Below are 21,929 nucleotides of genomic sequence, written 5' to 3' on the forward strand. Positions count from 1 at the left end.
CACCCTACTGTCTGAGTTAACTTCCCCTCTGCATCCAACCAGAGTGTTAACGAGCATCTCAAATCTCTGTGCCCATGGTCAAGCTGGAATTCACATTTTAATACAGCCCATGTTTGGAGAGTTTCGCAAAGAAAGAATTGTTAATGAGTAATCCTTGTCCATTAGGGCACTGAGCCAATAAACCCAAGCTTTGATTCATTGTGTTATCACTACAGGCTTCTGCTAAACATGAAAGAAAAACAAAACAAAAATGTTCCTATGTGAGAATCATTAGGACACTGAACTGAGTGCAGAACTGTCTTACATCCTGCCATCTGCAGTCTTCCAGAAAAGAACAGTAAGTAATAATTCCTTAAACTGATAGCTCTTACTGTTGTGTAATACAAAAGTAATTTTATCACCTGAATTATTTAGTGGATGTTAATGGATTTTTGATCAGAAAAAAAAAATTAAAGTGAAGAATAATATAAGAAGTAATTTCATCCACAGAACTGTCTCAATAGTAAGAATTCCCTTTGGGAAAAATGGTGAGGTGGAAAATAAAGTCATGTTGAAATTTGTTTTTAGAAAGCTGGCTTCTTTGTGTCACTGGAACAGAAGGCATAAGATTGATATTGAGACTTTCTTGCAACAGTGCTATCTAATTAGTTGTGTGCATTTGTGTTTGAAATTATATTTGTTTGGGTGGGTTTTTTTTGTTTTGTTTTGGTTTTTTTATTCTTTTAGAAACAGAAAATGTTTTCAATGGGAAAGCAGAGAAAAATCCAGAAAAGGAAAATTGTATTTGTTTCATACAGTTTTTTCTTTGACAGTTCTGTGTAAAGATTCCAAGTGCATCTTCCAAAGTTGAAGATTTTAGCACATATTTCACATAACTAGGAAAAGTAACAGGGGGTTTCAAATTTTAAGTGATTACTATTTGAATCCATTGCTAGTATTTAAAAAAATTTAATTTCTTTCAGAGTGCTCTTGCCACTCATTTATCTTCAGCAAACTCTAAGTGTGGTGGAACATATTTCGCTTTTGTTATTTTTATTGCTATTGTTTGTCTTACAGAGAACCTAGAAATTAGGAATTATATCGGAATTGCTCTAGTCTAAATGGCAGTCCAAAACCAAGTTAGAAATGGAGGGCTTTCAGTTTTTTCAGGTGAGACATGAAAAATATGCTGGAGAAAGCAAGAAACACACAAATGGTGTTTAGGAGGTAATCCCAGGCAGAGTCAGAAGCTGGCCCCCCTCTTTGAACTTACCTCCTTATAGGAATGTCATTGATACTTCTCACAGAGTTTTCAGTTCTACTTGGGAGTCAGACACCTGATTCTGCTTCAGAATAAAGAAGTAGGAATATTCTATATATTTTTTTTTCTGTCCTGTGTCTCTTTCCTGCTCTGATTTTAAATTCCATATTAAGAAATATAACAGAAAATTTCTAATAAACATTAGTCCCGCCTCTACTTCTCAAACTTGCTCGTATGGTTGCTTGCATTTTGCATCAGTTGCTGTGTAGTTGCCTGTAGTGCTGTGCTTGCCAAAATGGCCTGAGAGCAGCAGGCTGGGAATAGAGAGCATGAATCTTCCTACTGCTTTCAGATCCCTTTGATACACTTTAAAACAAACAGGTAAGCAAATAAAATAGCTTCTCAAGTAACTGAGGCACTGCATTAAATATTCTACAGAAAGTCTATGAGGCCACATCAAAAGCCTGTGATTGAGGTGGGAATCTATCTTCCCATTGATGTTAACAATGTTTGGATTGGGCCATAGATTAATGATGTTTTTGAAATTTCTCTTTGAGCAATAGCCAGTCAGATGTGTGAAGAATAGGAAAATATTAAGGGACAGATGGAAGGAAACGTACTTCACTAATATTTCTGAAAGATTCTACGTGTGCTTTGATATATCTCCCTTTGCTGAGTAATTGAGATAGATTCAGTCATTCTTCTGAAGGTAAACCACAATTAGACTGTCATGAAGCTTTTCTAATGATCAAATGTATTTTTACATTACTTGAAAGTGTGAGGCCATGATGCTTTTGTTTTCAGTGAGCTCAGTTGATTTAATTATTTCAGCAAGAGACTTGGCTTTGCTTACACATAAGCCAGGGAAAGCTTTACTATTGACTATAGCAAGGTCAGGGGTAGTGCACAGATAAGAGCCCACAGTAAAGCTGAAACCTAGAGCTCAGTGGTAAGCCCAATTGTGTACACACACGTGTTTGTATACCTCAATGAACATATATCCCATAAGAAATTGGAATAAATATGTATATGCAGCCATACAGTGGAAAAACAAGCCCTATACATAATAACATACATGTAAATTTTCTTAGTTAAACATACAACGTGTAAAGAGCCATTGATTGTTTTGAAGTATGTTAAAGGTTACATGTAATAAAAGTATGCAATTCTGAGCTCTTAACATGCAGTTGAAGATGATAACCTAAAGCAGCTGGGCACATATTTAATTTATACATACTGATCTCTGTTTTAATTTGCTGTATATTTTGGCCTATGAAATTAATCTCTGAAGGTGGTGGAGTAAATTGGTTCATTTAAAATTAACTAAAAATTATTTGAAAAATGAAGCTTTCTAATTTATTACATGCCTCCTCTTTTCTCTTGAAGGGCTCTTATTTTGGAGAGCAATATTGATTTCCTGTGCTTCTATTGCTTTTATTTCAGCTTTTAAATGTCAGATGCTCTTTGTTTTTGTTGTTACACCTCAGAATGGAGTAGTCCAATATAGTGACCTACATTATTCCCCAGAACTGAACAATGTATGGAGTAAATGTAGCTTAAATTCTCTGTATTGTGTACCTAGTGTAGGTCTTAGAGCTGGAAACCGGTATCTGCTGCTTTTAAATACATGTGAAATTAATTATATGGATAAATCTAATGTAGGTTAGATAGCTTACAGAAAGCTGGACTCAGGAGAAAATCAATGCCAAATATCAATCAGTATTTAATGAAGAGTTTGGTGTTCAGTGAAATTTACAGCTCCAAAGGTAGATGCATTGGAAAATATATTTCTGGCCCTTTTTTATGGTGATCTTGTGCCTTGCAGAAACACCAAGAAAATAGGAGTAATCTCTTCTGTGAAATCTAGCAAATGGTCTACATTAGGTGGATATATTAAAGAAAATGAAGTATTAAAATGGTGGGAATTGTAAAATCATCATGAACATTCAGCTTGAACCAAATCCATCCAGACAAAAATTTATGTGGCAGGAGGCACAGAGTTACGAAACCCATAATGCACTACAGTAGAGCAGATTATTACAAATATGTCCTCAAGATTCTTATTATCAACAAGGCAGCATTAACAACACAAGGGTTGGGTCTTTTTGTGTATGTATGCAAAGAATAATAGATTCTAAGGAATCCGCTTTGAGGTTAAAGAGAGGCAATGTAGAATGATATGTTAAAAAATGGAATGTCCTCAAGGAAACAAGAAAGAAGTTTATAGACTTATCAAGGAGGCTGTAAAAACAGACACTTTATAAGCATTTAGAAACATAGCTTGCCTGCTTTCTTCTTTATTTGCAGCAGAAACTATCAGGATGCAGAATATAAAACTTACAAGCTAAGAAGTTATGCATTGAAAATCTGACCATATATTGGCAGTAAATACTTTTAAGTAGATGTCTTCTCGGGACCGTATTTAAAGTATTTTGATATAACTTCCAACATTCCCTAAGGAGATAAATTCTAGATTCTGTATGAACATACAGTCATTCACCATCCCAGTGCTGATGTTAGGTGTTTCAGCTAGGGCCTCAAACAGGGGCTGATGAGGAGATATGAGTAGTAGTAGTAGTAGTAGTAGTAGTAGTAGTAGTAGTAGTAGTAGTGGTGGAACATTCTTCATGTCTGGCTGTAAGGAACACTGATCCTGCAGGGAGCTCTAAGGGCTGCACTCCCATGGGCTGCAAGGAAGATATTAAAGGGCTTGGAGATGAGAGTGCTGATGGCCTCTCTTCTCTGGTCTTCAACAACAAAATCCAGAAAAATATTCATTAGCCCTCTGAAAATACCTCGTTTTGATGTTTTTCTTGCTGGCCATTATAATGCCAGCTGTCTTCTCCCATCTCAGAACACTTGTAATGGGCTTTAAGAGGAATCCCATCCCAAGGGTTTGTCATGGGTATTTCATGAGAAATCTGTCTGTCAGGAATTTAAGACCTTAGAGCCACGTGGGTGACCCCACCTCTTGATTTCAGCAGATAACTTCCCTGGAAAATGAGGCAGCAAGGCAATAAAATGGTTGGAAGTAAACGTGGACCTAGTGGGGTGGCTGGGCTGATTGCCAAACCCCATCTGGGATACAGGGAGCTTTTCTGCAGTTGCAAAACTACGTTTCTGTGCTAGATTTGAGACTGTTTACATGTGATTTGCCACAAGAACCCTATCTGGTCTGAGATACAAGTAGCTTTTGACATTTCTAAGTAAACTGTTTAAATAATCTGTGGGCAGACATTTAAAATGCATCTGTCTAATTAGAGGACCTCTGTTTATGTTAAAGAAGAACTTAATGAATCCTTACGGACAAATCTGAATATAATTACAGTGTGCTTGCTGCTCTCCCAAGCTCCTTCCCAGCCTGCTCAGCACTGGGGCCCCCTGCAGCATTCACGTTTTTGTCAGATGACTTCATTTCTGCCCAAGAAACACGCTGAGCCCTCACTGGGAAGCAGACTGGGCTGTAACTCTCAAATGCCGTCAGTGAGTGGAAATGCCCAGGGACAGTCCCACGGTAATAAAACCAAATCAAGAATTAAGACTGTAAAACAAAGGCAAACAGATTGCTGTCAGTTTTATGCAGAATCCTCTTGGTGTCTTTATAAGCCCTTGAGACATAAGCTCCTTGGTGGAGCTCCTTATTCCCCTGTTGGTCCTGCCTCAAGCGCAGTCTGGAGCTGGCCCACTCCAGCCATGTGAGCTGGGCAAGGGAGCCCCTTCCACACCTTCCACACCTTCCACACCTTCCACACCTTCCACACCTTCCACCCCTTCCACCCCTTCCACACCTTCCACCCCTTCCACACCTTCCACCCCTTCCACACCTTCCACACCTTCCACACCTTCCACACCGTCCACACCTTCCACCCCTTCCACACCTTCCACCCCTTCCACACCGTCCACACCTCTCCCAGCCTTCCCAAGTGAGAGCTCTGTGGCTGCCTGAGACCAGAGGGAGAACGGATGGGCGAGTTATCACAGCAAGGCTTGGCTTTCTGTGCTTGTCACCATTTATCTTGTTCAGTAATTAGTGAAGACAAGATAAAGAGCTGGTCCCTAGAAACTAAACTCAAGTTTCCTGTCTATGTTCTCCTGATCTAGCCATAAACTTACACTTTTTCAGTAAGTGAAAGCAATGAAATAATGAAAGGGTGGTGAAAAATAATGCAAACCACTGGTATTGCATGGTAGGGGGGCTGGGCAACATGCCCTCAGGAGGTCAGGCCAGTGTTTCTGTCGGAATATTTGAATAAATTTGGGCATGAACCACTATTAATTTAAAATGAACAGAAAGAGGGTAAATAAAATACGCCACAGCAAGGAAAAAAAAAAACCAGTCTGGATGTAACATTTTACTTAAAGGCTGAATTAGGTATTGTAATTTCAAGACAATGTTTGTTACAGCAAATATTGAAACAACCTCCTGCATCCTGCTTTACACTAGGTACATAAAGTTAGTTATCTTGCTATAAATATTATTTTTGCTTCATATGTTTCAGGGTCTCTTTTTAACCTCCTGTTTAATCAGCATATTCCTCCTGAACTGAAGAATAAATGGGATCTGAAATGAATTTAATAGGACATCATCAGCTGGCCAGTGCTGATGGATTTCCTCTTGCTGAAGGTCCTCATTTGTTTGGTAAGTCACCAATTTAGGTTGAAATTGCAAGCTGTCCTATACTCAGAAACCTAGAAGAAAATGAACTGAAATTTCAAGTCAAGGATATGTGGCTGAAACGTGCCAACCTTCTTGAATCTTCAGTACTTATGAGAAGAAAAACAAACAATAGATCTGTGATGGTAGTGTAATCCTGCACATTATTGCTCTCATCACTGCTCACAGCAGAACCTGTGGGTTGTTTTTGTGACACTTCTAATACTGGAGATCATTTGGCAAAAACAGACCTTTGTATGGAGGCTGGATGTTGCCTTCATGTGAGTCACTTGAATCAAGCTGAGCAGATATATTTCCAGTTAATCTGTAATGAAATTATAGTGCAATGTATTTGCATTGCCATATTATGCAAATTTATGGAAGTAATTTCACCTAAATTAAAATCTTTGTCTTATTAAGACCATTAAAAACTTATCCTATTAACTTCAGTGCACAAGAAAATGTATAAAGCAGGCTGGAAAGTCTCCTTGCTCCAATTTCACTGAATTTTTCAAGGCTAAGCATGAGTTTGTTAATTAGTGAAAAATTCTTGGTCAATATTTTATAAGCATGGGTAAGCTATTTTCTGATATATGTACTGCTAAGAAAAAAAAAAAGAGAAAAATACATTTTTTTTGCCTTTCATTTGACAAGAGAGTATGTCCTTCATTGAGTGAGTTAGGATGCATTGAAGGCCTCAAATACAATACAGATCTCCAAAAAATGCTGCAACACTTCAGAAGTTTACAGTCCAAATAAGACCAGAATTCTCCCTTTTCGAGTATTTGGAAAAACCGAACACATTCCAGTTTCACCTGTCTGAAACAAGAGTAGTGCCTGGGGCATGGAAGGAAGGGCTCTGGCACCCAGAGACACTCCAGCTGCAGAGCTCCTAGAAGTGTCAGGACCATCATCCATACAAGTCAGACCACTTGCAGTGTCCTGGCTCCATACAGCTAAACTAAAGCTTTATCACTAATGATAAGCACAACCCACTCCATTATTGTGTGTTACTGGCTTTTATCCCTCTTTGTTTTGGGGTTTGGTTGGAGAAATGTTGTGGAGTTGTTAAAAGAAATATATGCTAGCAGCTGGAGAACTCCTTTGCTACCTCTTAATTCCAATGTCAAGCCATGATATACAGAGAGGAGAATGATGTTCAAATCTAGGGTGCCAAATCTTATATCCAGTCATCTTTCAAAACTCCTGCATACCTGAGCTACTTCAGGGCTTTGTCAAGAAATTTTCCCCCAATATCTAAGTTTTCATTAATTATTTCATTATTTTTAAGGAATAATTATAATGTTGCTTGAAAATACAAGAATGTGAATATAAAGAACTTTCCCTCCACAGGGTAATCTTACTTACAAATTGTGAAGCTTTCACAAGAGGGATTGTGTCTCTCATTATAGGTGTTCAGAGCTTAGCACAATGGAGATTTAATTCAAACTGACATTTCTGTAACAGAAAGAAATAATGTATTAAGGAGTTGAATCAGGGGTCCCATTAGGAAGAAAACTTAGCACTCCTGCTGTGTTTCACTCAAGCTGACTTTTGTTTTGTGGAGTGTCACTCTAATACTGTGTCTTTTTTGCTTTTATAGCTGGAAAAAAACCTATCAGAAATAATATGCAACCAAGTGCACAGAGAAAGTTACTCATTCTGAAAATATGACTCCATCTAGGCAAAACACTTGTAGGAAATGGTTTTGCCTCTCAATTATTTATCATTGTAATTTATTTGCAATTTTTGACATTCAGTTTTGGCAGGAAGTGACTTGTGTACCCCAGAAAACAGGAAGAAAGCTTTTCTTTCAGATGGTCCTTATAATGCATGTTTCTTTTAGGTCTTTTCATACATTGCAGCTCAAAAATGAAAAATTGCTGGCTTACAAACATTACCCTTTATAAAAACCAATCTCCTCTATCCAAAGATGCATACGCACATTCTATAAAAAAGCCTTGGAAATACATTTGTTTTCACTATGCTTCATTCAGTCTATGGGGAGAGTGTTCTTAGACCTTTGGAAGCAAATCTAATTGCATCTCCAAACATTAGCTCCAGGTTCAGCTCTTTCAAAAGAAATGTCAATTCTGAGTTGCCTGTGCTTTGAGCCTCATCACCATGGTAATTCCAGGGCACTTCTACATCCTTAGCCTCAAGACTACTAGATGCAGCAGGTTTCAGGAAAAAGCTTTTCTACCTTTCAGTAGATGAAAATTGTATGCTGCCATTTTAAGTGTGTTTTAACCATAGTTTATCCCTTCTGCAGTTTAAGCCCCTGGGAAAAGAGCCTCAAAATGCCAGTGTGGAGGGATCTTTAGCCTAGTTAGAGTGAGGGTCCTTACCTTCCACCCTGTCCTCCTACAAATCTGCTTTTCTTTCTCTCACTCTCTCCTCAGGTGATTTAGAAAGGTTTTATATTTGTGTGGCACCTGAAATATATAGAGTATGTGACTCAAGCTATCATTTCTATGATAAGTAAGTAGCAGGCCTCTAAAGTAATAGCTCCATTCTATTTTCTGTGAAAGCATCTTATGTAGAAGCTGCTAGTATGCAAGATACTAAATGTGAAACTTCAGATATCAGAAATGGAATTATTTCTAAGAACCTGAAAAAAAATATATGCTTAGTTTGAATGAAGATTTATTTAAAATATTTTCAAGTATTTTTTTGATGGCCTGAAAATGTTTCCTTGTAATGTGGCATTAAAATATAACTAGACAAGAAATGCCACCCTCACTGTACATGTCCCTAGCTGGGGAAGAAGTTTTTGTGGGAAATGAACACTCTTACAGTCTGTACTGAAAAGGATGAGGAAGAATTAAAAAAAAAATAAATTACAGGCAACAGAGGGGAAAAAGAACCATTATAGCTAAACTTCTTAATGAAAGGATAACAAATACCATTGAAAATTGTTGTGGACACAGAACAATGCCTAAGAGGAGCTTAAAAGGCTGACTCCTTTTAGCTAAATCTGAGTATTTTTTCTGTTTATTTGTTTGGTTTGTGGTTTTTTGGTTTCTGTGTTTTTTGTTGCCACTGTTTGGTTTTTGGGGTTTTTGTTTTTTGTTTTTTGTTTTTTTCTTTTTCTTTTTTAACAAACAACAGTAATAAAAGTAATAAAAAATTAGTAGGTTCAAGTGTCCAAACCGATTAAACAGCTTCAGGATCATAAGATATGTTAAATAACTTCTTGTCTTTAGCACCACCTGGCAGCTGATGCAACATCTGGCTTCATCCCTGCAGAGAAGATAATTAGGCTCATAACTGACCCCCAAATCAAAGAGAAACAAACCAGCACAAATTAAAACAGAAAACATTGGAAGCATAGTAATTATTAAGAGAGCCAAACCAAACAGAGGGGCAATGTGAGTAAAAAATTTAATGAGGACAGATTGGATGTGGCTTTCAACAACCTGTTCCAGAGGAAGGTGTCCCTTCCTACTGCAGGATTTGGAACTAGATGATCTTTATGGCCCTTCCAGCCCAAACCATTCTATCTTGTCATACAGGTGTGTCCAGTATGGTCTGAGCACTTTTGCCTTTTTTTGAGAATGCAACGTTTCTGCACTTAAAAAAACTTGCTTTCTGTGATACTGGAGTGGTTAATCTATTGCACAGTACCACCTGACCTTACCAAATATTTATTGATACAAAATTTTCTTGTAACTAAACCACAATAGGTACAAAAATACAATGGTTAGGCTACTAGGAGGCATCCTCTCAAACTGGTGACCAAATTTTATCCAAGTAAATCCATACTGGGAGCAGACATTGTTTCCGGCTTTTACAAACAAGTTGCTTGTAATGAAGTTAATTAGTAAACTATATAACCTCTGGTCTGTATCACTCCTTTCTAGTCTTAAAGAAAGTTCTCACAGTAAAGAAGTGAGCAGGACACAGACAAAGCAGAATTAAGAAGGTTCATGTATATATAGACTTTAGGAGGTAAAAAGAAAAAGAGAGAGAAATGAGGACTGAGGCACCTTAAGGAGAATATTTGTTGTCAAGACATGGTCAGACTGAACACAGCCTGAGGTAGGATATTGCCATATTCTCACCTGGACATTTTTGTTATCTATTCTTGCACTCTTCATTGAAATGGTAGGATGCTATTAGATTTTTTTAAACCAAGTGATCTTTAAAAGATAAGCAAATAATTTGTTCAGAATTAAACCAGAATTTTATTAATGGCTATGCTGTGGTTTCTGAATTACCTAATTCTAAATATTGCTATTTTATTATATTCCTTCAGGAATAATGAAGGAGAGCCAGGGGTTCATGTTTTAAGCCTGATTAGAATTTAGTTCTCTTTGTTGAACTTTATATTAGTGGAACAATAAGTTTTACTTTAAAATGTGATCTCATTGTAATTTCTGTAATATTCTGCATAAAATCACCTTTAGCTTACAAAGAATCTCAGTATAATTCCGAAAACAGTTTATTTATATCTTCAAAGAATATTTATACAATTCAAATATTTTTTTAAAAATTTCATGTAAAATATTCTGTGTAAAAACTTAAAGTAACAGAAGTAAAACCCTCTAATAAGATTTAGTTGCAAGTGGAAAAAATATTTGAAAAAAATGTTCACATGCATGTGAAGGTTTCACTTTTTTTTAGTCAGCTTTTGATATTTTTGTGAAAGGCTTTAATTGAAAAATGTTTATTTACAAAATATAAGATTTGCAAATAGAAAAAAATCTGCAGGTGTAAGTAACTTAATATTTGTGCGTGCTTAAATATTCTTTCCTTAAAAATCTAAAAGGTATCCTTCCAAAAGGAAAAAGAGATAAATGTTTCAAAATATTTAAGACCACACAAACAAAATGTTGGTGTAGTCCAGTGAGCTCATTTCTGATTTCACTTTCACTGCTTATAGTACTGCAACTGCAGTGATTTTACTGGGCTGCTCATGTTTCAGCTGCATGAGACCAGTCTGTCCCAGACCTCTACTAATACATATATCTGGAGAAAAGCTTATGTACATTCCGCTCGGTAAGATAAGATTACTTTTCTTTTGTGATAAGAAATTATTTGGTCTAGACTCTCATGTTCAGGTCTACAGGTACATCATGATGCTCAGGTCTACTTAAAACAAAGCAAACCAAAACCAAACAACCCTCAAAACTTCAAGCTAAAGTGGGAAAACCTACACAGTTGCAACCTAATTATCTTCAAAAACCATACTGGTGTTTGAGGACTTCCCAGAGTTTAAGCTGTCAGTCTGTTTTGTGTAAAACAAGACCGTGTTCTCAGTCTCTTTCCAACCTCTCTGTTTTTCCTTTTCCCTTCCACTGATCTGAGCATGGACTCAGTTCAGCTAAATTGTTTCATGACATGTCTGATGGAAGGAAAAAGGAGGTGGGCTGTTTGTCTTTTTTTCCTGTATTTAACTTAATTAATTAAGACTCATATTTTTTTATTTGTTTCCTTTGGAAGCAGAGTAGAATTAATGATTGGGAAGATTTTTCTAAACATACTTGTAACCCAAATGGCTCTACAGTTGTTTGAATAAACCCCCAGTATTGTCTCAGGATGTGCTGCAGTTCTTTAGTAGCCCTGAGTTTTTTTAACAAGCCCCGAGATTTTTTCCTGTGGAAGGAATGTTGCCTTCTCTTCTTGCTCTTTCAGAGGCCCAAGCAGTTCAAGAGGCTGGTATATAGCTTTTGTGGCGTTTCCTGTGTATGGCAGAAACCTAAAAATCAACAGTTTCTTCCTTTACATTTTGGGATTATCCCACTTTCTTTTAGCAAACTCAATTAACTAATTACTTACAAGCAAATGAAAACTTAGGTTTCCACAGTGAGCAGATTCCTTTCCAAAGGGAGACTGAGCCATTGTGTATCCCACCACTAACCCCAGCTTCTGTACCTGAAATACCTTGACCAGTCTTCAGCAGCAGCAGTCTCAACAAGTGGTAAATACAGCCAAAGATTCATTAAACCTATACTGGATATCAAATCTTTGTTGTCCTCACCCTTTACTTGTTTTGTCACCACTGTGGCTGGCAGGTATCAGTGACAGTTTACATCTGATGCATGAAGCTGTAATGTCACTTCCAGGCTCTTTCATAGAGTCCCCAGATGCCCTCTGTGTGTCTGTACTCTTTGTTTAAATGGCATAACCTTGGATTTGAGGAGTGCCTTCTGCTGCTCTGTTTCTGCCACTGTAGCACTTGGTGCCCTGGCCTCTTCTGGAGCAACAAAATTCAACCATAATTAAATTGCTGGTAATAAAGGGCACCATTATTCTCATTTGATTTTGTGTCACGTTTTTACAGACTTACATCTTGCTGTTTATTCTGGAACTGGGACCTCAACACTTGTTATTGGCAAAGATGTGCTGTGGGCAATAATAGAGTGATCACACAAACCCAAAACACTTGTATGGTTTCTGCAGCACGGTAAAATAGGAGGGGCAGAAAGCTGCAGAGCAAGAGTGTGACACCTTGAAAGTGAAAAAGCAGGTGAAATTAAAAGGTTTCTGCCACTAACTGGATCCCCCACTATAGATTTTAATTATTTACATCATTACAGATGTTTCCTCTTCTTAATTGTTAGCATTTCTTCATTGTTTTTAATTTCTCATAAAAGAAGGGCACTTATGTGGGACCAATTTTATGTCAGCAAAAATGTTTTTGGAGTTCTTCTGAAGCACTGGTAAGTGATGGTCACCAATGAACATTAATCTATGATTTCCTTGTAAGTGCTGCTGTTGATTCAAATAAAACTGGAATGGTCACCTTCCTGGAAATATGCTCTATTTTCCTCAGACTCTCTTCTTGGAACTATTGAAGGAATTGAGTCAGTGATTTCATGGAGCAGCAAGATGTGGCAGTCTCCAAAAAAGAAAAAAAATAGTTTGCAAATAACTTTTAAATTCAGCTTTTCAGCTGTGTGACATGGACTTGATTTTACCTACACCATCCAGGGACTGCTGGATGTTGTGCTTGGAGTGCAGAAAAGAAATGAGAGTTCAGTTTTCTGCAGTTTTAAATATGCTATTTAATGAGCAAGGTTAAGGTAACTTCCAGGTACTGTGTTGATCCCGACAGGAAAGGTTGCCACTCCTTGTGCCACTGCCAGGTCTGCTGCTGGCTCTGAGGTGAATAATGCTGGCTTTCAGAGGTGCTTCCTCTGAGAGCTGCACAGCTGCACTGCATGGCACAGGCTTGTAGGGGCAGGGGACCAGGCTGCAAGGCTGGCTGGCTACTGGAGGCTGGATGGTCAGAAGGTTGCATTTCACCACTTATAGAAGGAGTATCTTTCTTGTTCTTTCCTGGTAACCTCACCTTAGTATTTCAGGCTCTTCTTGAAGGTTTATTTCATGTTTTCAGTCTTCCAATTAAGCCTCACCCTTGTCAATTTTCCCTAGTGCAGTTTTTGTCTGCGTTGATATATTCATTCAGAATTAAATACAAATTAACATGATGTTTGAGTCATGGTTTAGCCTTTGCCAATACCATGGGGTTTTTGCCATATGTTTGGATTTCTTCCACTCTGCTTTTAGGCCTAATTTGGGTTGTTAACTTCTCTGGGGTGGGGTTCCTCTTTCTTGTAAACTGAACAATTATACTATTACCTGCACAATATTTTTCAAGATTTTTTTTTTGTGTAACTGCCAGTGTTGGACATTTCCACCAATTATAATGGAGTGTCTGAGAATGAATAAATTATTTTTGAAACTTCTTGCAGTGTATTTGTGTAGCAAATCTGAGTTTAGATAATGCAGTCTTTATGTTTGTGCCTGGCTTTTGAGATAGATGTCTGGAAGTGGAAACTTCTCTGATAACTACAATTTCATGGTAGTAATAGAAATTGGTTTTGCATTATTATTTTCCAGGTGTCCTTTCAGAACCAATGAGTTCTCCAGTGCAAGAGGCAGATGTGTCACCTTATGCACAGTACAACAATGTGCCATTTCCCCAAGTTCAGCCTCAGATCTCATCGCCACCTTATTACTCCAACCTAGGCTTCTACCCTCCGCAGCATGAGGAATGGTATTCCTCTGGGATGTATGAACTCAGGAGGTTACCCTCAGAGACCTTTTTCACAAGGGAGACAGAGATAATGGATATCCCTGCAGCCAAAAAGCCTAGACTGGGTCACTCCACAGGAAGAGTGAAAGGAGAAGAGCTCTGTGTGGTCTGCGGTGACAAAGCCTCTGGGTATCACTATAATGCCCTTACTTGTGAAGGATGTAAAGGTAGGATGAAATCAATTCAGCTAATAGGCACAGCAGCTTCTCAGGTTTTTTGGGTTTGTTGATTTTATACAAATCATTAAGCATTTTAGAGATTTGCATTTGGATCCTGTGTACCCTACCCTATATTTTCCCCAAGACAGACTGCCAGTGTCTTCTACCATTGCCTTACGGTTACACAGCATTACAGGCCAACCTACGGCTCTTGAGCACCATTAGCTTTTGGTGAACTGAAGGACAGCTTCTCTGTGGAGACTGGCAGCCTGACTCTGCTCTCCCTGGAAGCTCTTCATGCCATTCTCTGCCTGTGGAAGGAGCAAACCCATGGAGGCCCCTGGTTGCTGAGTGCTAGGCTGCCCTAGAAGATAGCTAAAAATCAGCCCAAGTGCCCCAGGGAGTGTGCATTGAAGGGAAGCAAAAGCTGTCAGCCCCCACCTGCAGGCTGTTCCCAGGGACTCTCTTTCCCCCTGCTCCCAGAGGATATGATGGGTGTGTGATATTTCAGGTTTGTGAGAGGAAAGGATTTCTAGTTCTATACTTTCTTCTAAGGGTAGCCCCTATCTCTAGGGAGGGAGCTTCTTCAGGAAGAAGAATGGATCTGTAGGACAAATATCTTGCTTCTTAGAAGAGTATTATTTGCTTACTATTATCAGGATAAATGTGATGTAGAAAATCACTGCTGTTACGGTAAACATATATTTCAGCAGAGAAGGACAGGAGGTTATGTCAAATATTATACCTGAAGTGGTATAAAATAATTTGTGACTGAGGTACATTATGGCCAGAAAAATGAACAGAAAAAAACAGAGCACAATAGTTGAGCACTTGAAACATGAATACAGTCAAGGCTCACACAGCTTATCTCAATAATTGCAATAAATAAGAGATTAGTTTCTTTCTGCTGTCTGAGTAAATAGTCTCCAAGTCAAAAAACTGTGAATTAACTCATATTAAGGTTGTCATTATAAATCAGGTTAAATTCAATTGTGATTTGATGATTCCAAGTAATGATACATTTATTCTGTTAGTAAGCTGTTCTTCCTCTTTATTAACTTCAGTATTAAATGTGTGAGAAACTTTTCAAATACATAAAATTACAGACTTTGAAATATGTATACAGTGTTTCTAGAAGAGAAGTTAAAGCTATCAGGTAAATATTCAGACTAAAATCCATGGGGAAAGGAAAAGTGCATCCACTTCCCTACTGATTCAGTTTGAATCACTCAATGTAACTGTAATTTTACTGCTTTATTGGGATAATCTATTTTATGTTTTTGTTCTGTTTCATGACTGCAACATCAGTTAGAAAGAATAGTACCCTTGATCAAACATAGTAAAAGCTGAATTACTTAAAGATAATGGATTCTGTTTCTACAATAAACTTTAAAGGTGACTAAAGTACCAGCTGATTCAGTACAGAGATATGCTGAGAACAGTAATTCTGTCTGACAAGACAAAGCAGATTCTATGTTTTCTAGATCTCTTGATCATTCTTGATATCTGTGGAATTCTTCACATGGGTATACATGTGAAAACATGGACACCAAAATTAGGCTCGGTGCTTCAGTTGTGCTCTTATCAGTGCAGTAGGATAACTGCCTCACATGTCTGTGTCTTGCACCTCAGTATGAGATTATCCCTTCTTTTTGGCAGCAAGACTGCTAATTCACACTCAATGTGTGTCCAAAATGGTATGCAGGTCCCTTTCTGTAGGACTAATGATCACCTTGCAGCACCTCTGCTCCATTGATGCAGTGGATGTTCTTATTCAAAGAAAGAAGCTTTGCACATATTTTTATGGGATTCAATCCTCTGTGATGAATATGTTAATTTTATTTTTTTTAATATCATTCTTGGGTAGTGCATTCAGCAACACTTTCCCTTTTCTTTGGTTTTCTTTCTTGGGCAGATGGAACAATATTAGTATCTTATCTATTGTCCTCATGAGAATATTCATCTGAAAATATTGGCAGGAGTATGTACTGAGATATATATATGTATAAATTTCTTAATATATTACCATCCATTAACAAATATGTATGAACTATTTCATTAGTATTTTGCATAATATTTACAGCACAAGGAGAAATACACTGTTTTAAACTTGCTACTGTGGAGACCATTTCTGAAACAATCTTTGCAGACTGGCATGAAAGACATTCTATTACAGCCTCAGCCTGGATAGTTTTGCAGGGTATTAAGGGCCATTGCTAGCTGTTACAGAACAAGTGTGACACAATGTTCTGCTTGTTTAATAAAGCCACAGAATAAGTTCTGTTGAAACAAAAAGCCCCCATCTTTGAGATCCCTTTCAACCCAAGCCGTTCTATGATTCTGTGAAAAACAAGTTACACATTCCCTCCATGCAGGCTTGCAGTAGGAGTTTTTGCAGCATTCAAACCACTCCTGTACTGCTTGATGTGTCTCACACCACACTAGAATGATTCTTGCAAAGGGTTCCTCTCTAATCTCCTCACACTAACCCCTGCATGGGGGCATGGGGTGACGGAACCCTGGAAGACGTCCTGATAGTCTGAGAGAGCAGAGCAGGTGCTTTGTTAGCAATTGTGAACTTCAAAAACTTTTAGATTTAAAACCCATCAGGATGCCAGAGATATTTCCAAAGCTTTCATCTACTCTTCTTACAACTGCCCTCCTTCAACTTTCATAATTTCCGCAAGAAAAATATCAGCATTGTAACATTGGAGCAGCTCTACCATAATTAATCATATTCATGACTCTCTGAGAACAAAGCAAATTCAACATTTCCAGCCAACATGAGCTTTTTGTAATTTGGCGAGATCAGATGAAAGTTAGACTGTACCAGAAAAACCTTCAGCTTTTGGGTTTACTAACCCTTTGTTAGTTTAACATAAGCTGGTTCTGTCTTACCTTTGAATTATAGTACTCCTTATATAAACTTCTCCTGTTATAGAAAGCCATATGTAAGTATTTCTAGCAGTTTAAGTTCATTTTGAATTAGTAGTGAGTAATAAATACAGAAATTTCGTTCATATGAGAAGCTAATTTCAAAATTAATTATGAAGTCTGTTCAAGAAGACAACGGTTCAAGAGCCCCTTCCCCAAAAACTGAAGCAAGAATAGGGTTAAAACTAGCTTTTGCCAAAAAAAATCACTTTCCATTTCACATAATTTCACTTTTTCAAAACATTTGTTTTCAAGAGAAACTATTTGACAGCTTAAATCTTGATTGTTCTTAGCTTTTGCATCCATGTTTTTGCCTTTTTCTTTATTATATATCTTAAAAAAAAAACCCCAAAATTATTTTTCTTTCTTTCTCCGTGAAGAAGTAAATGCACACCTTGTGAGTAGGTTGAGTGATAGAGTGATCAATCAGTCTTAGAATATTATAAATATCTGTGCAGAGCTTTTCAGCATTGACTACTAATTAATGTGTCGTAAACTGCAGGACTTAAAATTAACAAACAAAATTAAATTATATAAAGCAGTTGCCTTTAACTGGCAGTGAGAACTTGCAGCTTAAATCCAGGCTTTTTTTTCCTTCCCTTACCAGTAAATGGTAATGTATTAAAACCATGTGAGTGATGAATAAAAATAATGCCTGGGGCTTCTGGAGGTTCTAAGTAATCTGCATTTCAAAAGAGGCTGATGCCAGTCAACTGTATTTGTTTGAAGAGCAGCCAATAAAACAGACAGCATAGAAGAGATTTCAAGCAGGAACTACAGAAGATTCAGAGAAATGCCAGATTTTTTGTGACCAGGTAGTGGAATTGTTTTACTGGTTGCTACACACTGGTGCTTGGAAGAGATTAGGCAAGTATAAATCCATGGGTCAAATTCGGGAAATTGTCATCTGACAATGCACAATTCTGCAAACACACAGACAATCCTTTAGATTCACAACTGAATTTGCTCTATGATTTGAGTACTGGAGACTGGCTCTTATCTGGTCCCCCTTTTAATGCATCAGAGCGCCAGGTTGGAAGACAATAGCTTTATTGTGCCAGGCAGTGGTGATAAGAAAGCAAAAGCTTTCTGAATAGCTTTTTTTTTAATAGCTCTGGTTAATATAAATGTACATAGAGCTCTAGTTTGAAGCACTGTATAAATCAGTACAGAAGCTCCCAGGAGTTTATTTCAGAAACCTGCCCTCACATGGGGAGGAAAACTGATTCCCACTGTAGCTGATGCTAAATAGTCTCTGCCATGTGAAGGGCAGTGTAAGAAAATTACAATGGCACAGTGAGTAACACTAAAAATTCAGGAAACATTGATAGCAAAGATTCTGTTCCTTTGTGATGACCCTTATTTAATCACATTTAGAGTCTTATGTACCCCACGTTTTTTCCACAGTGCTGCTCTCACATATAGGCAGCAGCCAAATAGGAGATTTGGACAGACTTAGGAAGGGTCCTCTCAGTTTCTCCTATCAGGTGCTGTTTGCAGTGACTGTTGTGCAATTTTTGAGTGAATCCAGTCACGATAACAGTAGAACTGCACGTGCAGGTGAAATTAGGTGGCTACTTAACTCATCAAGTGGACAATACTTGGTGAATAAGGCTGGAGTATCTTGTAAACAGGGGTGGAGGCCACATGTACAATAGGTAGATACAGTGCAGCTTCCTTATTAAACTTGGGGGTGGGTGAGCAGACCTGTATGTGGAGCTTCTGTTGCTCCCAGGAACTGGGGGAAGTGTGAAGAGTTACTCAGCTCTCTTTCTGCACATTCGGTACCTCAAGAGACTTAACAGACTTTTGGTTTTTTGTTTGTATCTATGTATGTTTGTATGTATCACCCTATGGCTCTAGTGCTGGTGCTCAGCCTGCTACTGGCAGGTTTCAGATTTGGGTCTGAATTTTCCCAACATTCACAATTTCAGGACTTTGGACTAACATCTAGTGTTTGGGCTCATGTATTAAATTATATGACTTGGGCACTGTTGTCAGTACAAGTATCAAGAATGTAGTCATCCAGGTGCTGAAAGAAGCTGATGGTCTGGCAGAACACGTGTCATTCAGAAAATTCAGTGCAGACAGAGGTGAACTTCACCTTGATGACTTTGCTTCTGAGGGTTTTCTTTCATCTACATCACTGTTGTTTTGTGCAGGTTTCTTCAGAAGAAGCATCACAAAAAATGCAGTATACAAGTGTAAAAACGGAGGCAACTGCGAGATGGACATGTACATGAGGAGAAAATGCCAGGAGTGCCGTCTAAGGAAATGCAAGCAGATGGGCATGTTAGCTGAATGTATGTATACAGGTATTTGCATCATCTAGTCAGAGTGGGCATTAAATACTGTATTTGCTTGAGTGGTCTGGTCTCGATAATAAAGTTACAAAAGATGTCTTTTGGCAGGTGGATAGTGTATGAAGGCAGATGCTGTGCCTGTGCATCAAACCTTGTGAAAGACAAATGCACTTTTAAGCAATGGGATTTAATTGGTGGTCAGGGATACGAGGGCATTGGAGCTGGGCAAATGGTGAAGGAAAGCCAGTCCTGCACTGGATGCCAGCTGTTACTCTGTGTGTGTGGGAAGGAGCAGGGGAAATGAGTCCATGGGGAACTCCCCAGAGTGAGGGGTTTGCAGTGTTATGGAAGCCAAAGCAGGAAACTCCTGGTGCTTTTCTTTCCTACTCTTTCTGGGGCTCCCCCAGTCAAGTTCTTGCTGGCCAAGTCCAAGTTTTGGCACATACATAATGCCATTTTCAAGAAAAGAGCAGGAGTGTTGCTAGCAGGAAGTTTCTGTGGACTTGCCAAATGTATGCTCCCAGACCTCACCCAGCAATCAGGCCAAGCTGGGTAAGGGCTAGCCCTTTTTTATAGTCTCATTAGCTTTTCTCATGGTGCTATAGATTTTCCTGCCTTGCATATAGACACATAGGTAGAACTCATAGACACATAGGTCTCCAGAAATGAACCTGATGGATTTTAATAATGTTTCATATTAAGAAAAATATTCTGTTCAGACTGACAGTTTATAAACTTTATTGAGCTTCTAATTGGATAACTTAGAACAATGGGGATATTGGAGTGCATCTTTTAACATGTTTAAAGCTCCTCTTTGAGTAACAGCACTATTTTTATAAGCTTGCCCCTGAAAATACTCTCTAAACATCTGCTCTTTTGCCTTCTATGAACAGGACTACAATTTATTTTTCTTGATGGCTCCAGTCACTTTAGCATACACGTATGTGTGAAATCAATTTAGGTTCATGCAGGAAATTAATCTACTTGGAATTTTTAATATATTTCTATCCTTCAATCTGATCAGAAGATGCTATAGTAACTGTTGGTTATATGAGAAACAATAAGCTCCATCAATATTTCGAAGGTGTAGCCAGCATAATGTAATTAATCTTTCATTCCGCAAATTGAACAGGCTGCAAAGATCCTGAGATAGGACATATTCTTGTACAATACATAAATATATGAGCAGACCCCACTTTGATGGAAAAACTCCTTCATTGCTAGAGGAAAATAACTCCCCCGTGGAGCTCACCCCTGATCCACTGTTTCAAAATTTTGAGGATTCAAAATAGCTTGAGTCACTCAGTGCAGCGAAAAACCCAACAGCCCACTGCTGAAAAAAAACCAACCAGGTCAGCGTAAATAATACTGACTGGGACCACATGAAACTTTTATATTGGCCTATCATTTTCCCAAGCTGGCATAAGGGAAATAAAAGCCAGTGGGTGCCACTGCCATTTGACTCTCTCTCTGCAATGGAAACACAGGGTATCTTGTGTTGCTCATGACTTAACCATAAGTGTGCTCTAATGCACTGCAATGAGGATGTTTGGCAAGGCACCATTTAATGGCTTTAAAGTAGGAGTGTGCCATATAATTGCTTTTAGTTCAAGGCAATCTAGGACAGTAAAACATGAAACTTGTAGTAGTGTAGGGCATTTATTTGAAAAAGTATGACTAGGAAATAAAAGGTTACCTTGAACTTTGTTTCACTTACTCATTTTGTAGGATTGTAATTGCAAGCTCTGTGGATTCTTTTTTCCCTTGGAACAAGGAGCTAAAGCATTATAAATATTTATGGCACAGCTACTCAACAATCTTTCTCCTGCCCTTTATGTGCAAACTACAGACAGACCAGAATTACTACCCATCAATTTCAGTCATTTGGATCTAAACTGCAAGTTTCTTGGGTGAAATGTCTACCTAGGGAAGACCCAGGTTCTGCCACTCTTCCTGGAATTTAATACCCATTGAAACTTAGCTATCTTTGAGCTAAAAAGCGACGTCCTGTCTCACGTAAATATTTTTCAGATGACTTAAATGGAACCAGAATAAAATATCAAGGTAATACTTAGTAGCAAGAAGCATGAGAAAAATCTGTCTTAATGCTTAAGGCAAATGTAAAGAAAATTTTCCCTAGGAAGGCAATAGACCAGATCCTAAGCTGGTGGAAAACAGCACAAGCCCATTAATAGCACCAAAGAATGCACTGAATAATTTAGAAAAAGAAATCTATGGCGTTGTGTGGCACCACAAATTACATGGCTTGATACCAATTATTATCTCCATCATTCCTATTATCACCTTTCAAGGTATTCTTTGCAGGTCTTATTTTAATCATGTAAATTTCCTCTTCTCTCAGGAGTTCAGGTAGGTCATTTTATATAGGGCTTAAACAGGAAATTAAAAACATTCACAACGAGATTCATTGGTTTCATGGTATCTTCCTCCACATCATATACTCACTGAATGAGCCTCTTTTCCTGCTCTGCATTTTTAAAGAAGAAAGAAAGAAAGAAAGAAAGAAAGAAAGAAAGAAAGAAAGAAAGAAAGAAAGAAAGAAAGAAAGAAAGAAAGAAAGAAAGAAAGAAAGAAA

At 38.0% G+C, this 21,929-nt stretch overlaps 1 protein-coding gene across 7 annotated transcripts in view; it reads left to right on the plus strand.

The window, feature by feature from the left end:
• Positions 1-202: 202 nt before the first annotated feature.
• Positions 203-21,929, plus strand: part of NR1H4 (nuclear receptor subfamily 1 group H member 4) — a 36,069-nt gene continuing 14,342 nt past the window's right edge. The window contains exons 1-5 of one of the 7 annotated variants that reach the window (XM_015629234.2): positions 205-337; positions 1,057-1,149; positions 5,740-5,879; positions 13,743-14,105; positions 19,193-19,345. In XM_015629234.2, the coding sequence (XP_015484720.1) occupies positions 5,795-5,879; positions 13,743-14,105; positions 19,193-19,345 (601 nt within the window). In that variant the 5' untranslated portion in view covers positions 205-337; positions 1,057-1,149; positions 5,740-5,794. Of the gene's footprint in view, positions 338-1,056; positions 1,150-1,602; positions 1,622-5,739; positions 5,880-9,772; positions 9,936-13,742; positions 14,106-19,192; positions 19,346-21,929 lie in introns of those variants that run through there. The other 6 variants (XM_033514527.1, XM_015629232.2, XM_015629236.2 and 3 more) reach the window with 6 other exon arrangements.

The sequence above is a fragment of the Parus major genome, chromosome 1A, assembly GCF_001522545.3.
Source record: "Parus major isolate Abel chromosome 1A, Parus_major1.1, whole genome shotgun sequence".
In the NCBI taxonomy this organism is placed as follows: Eukaryota; Metazoa; Chordata; class Aves; order Passeriformes; family Paridae; genus Parus; species Parus major.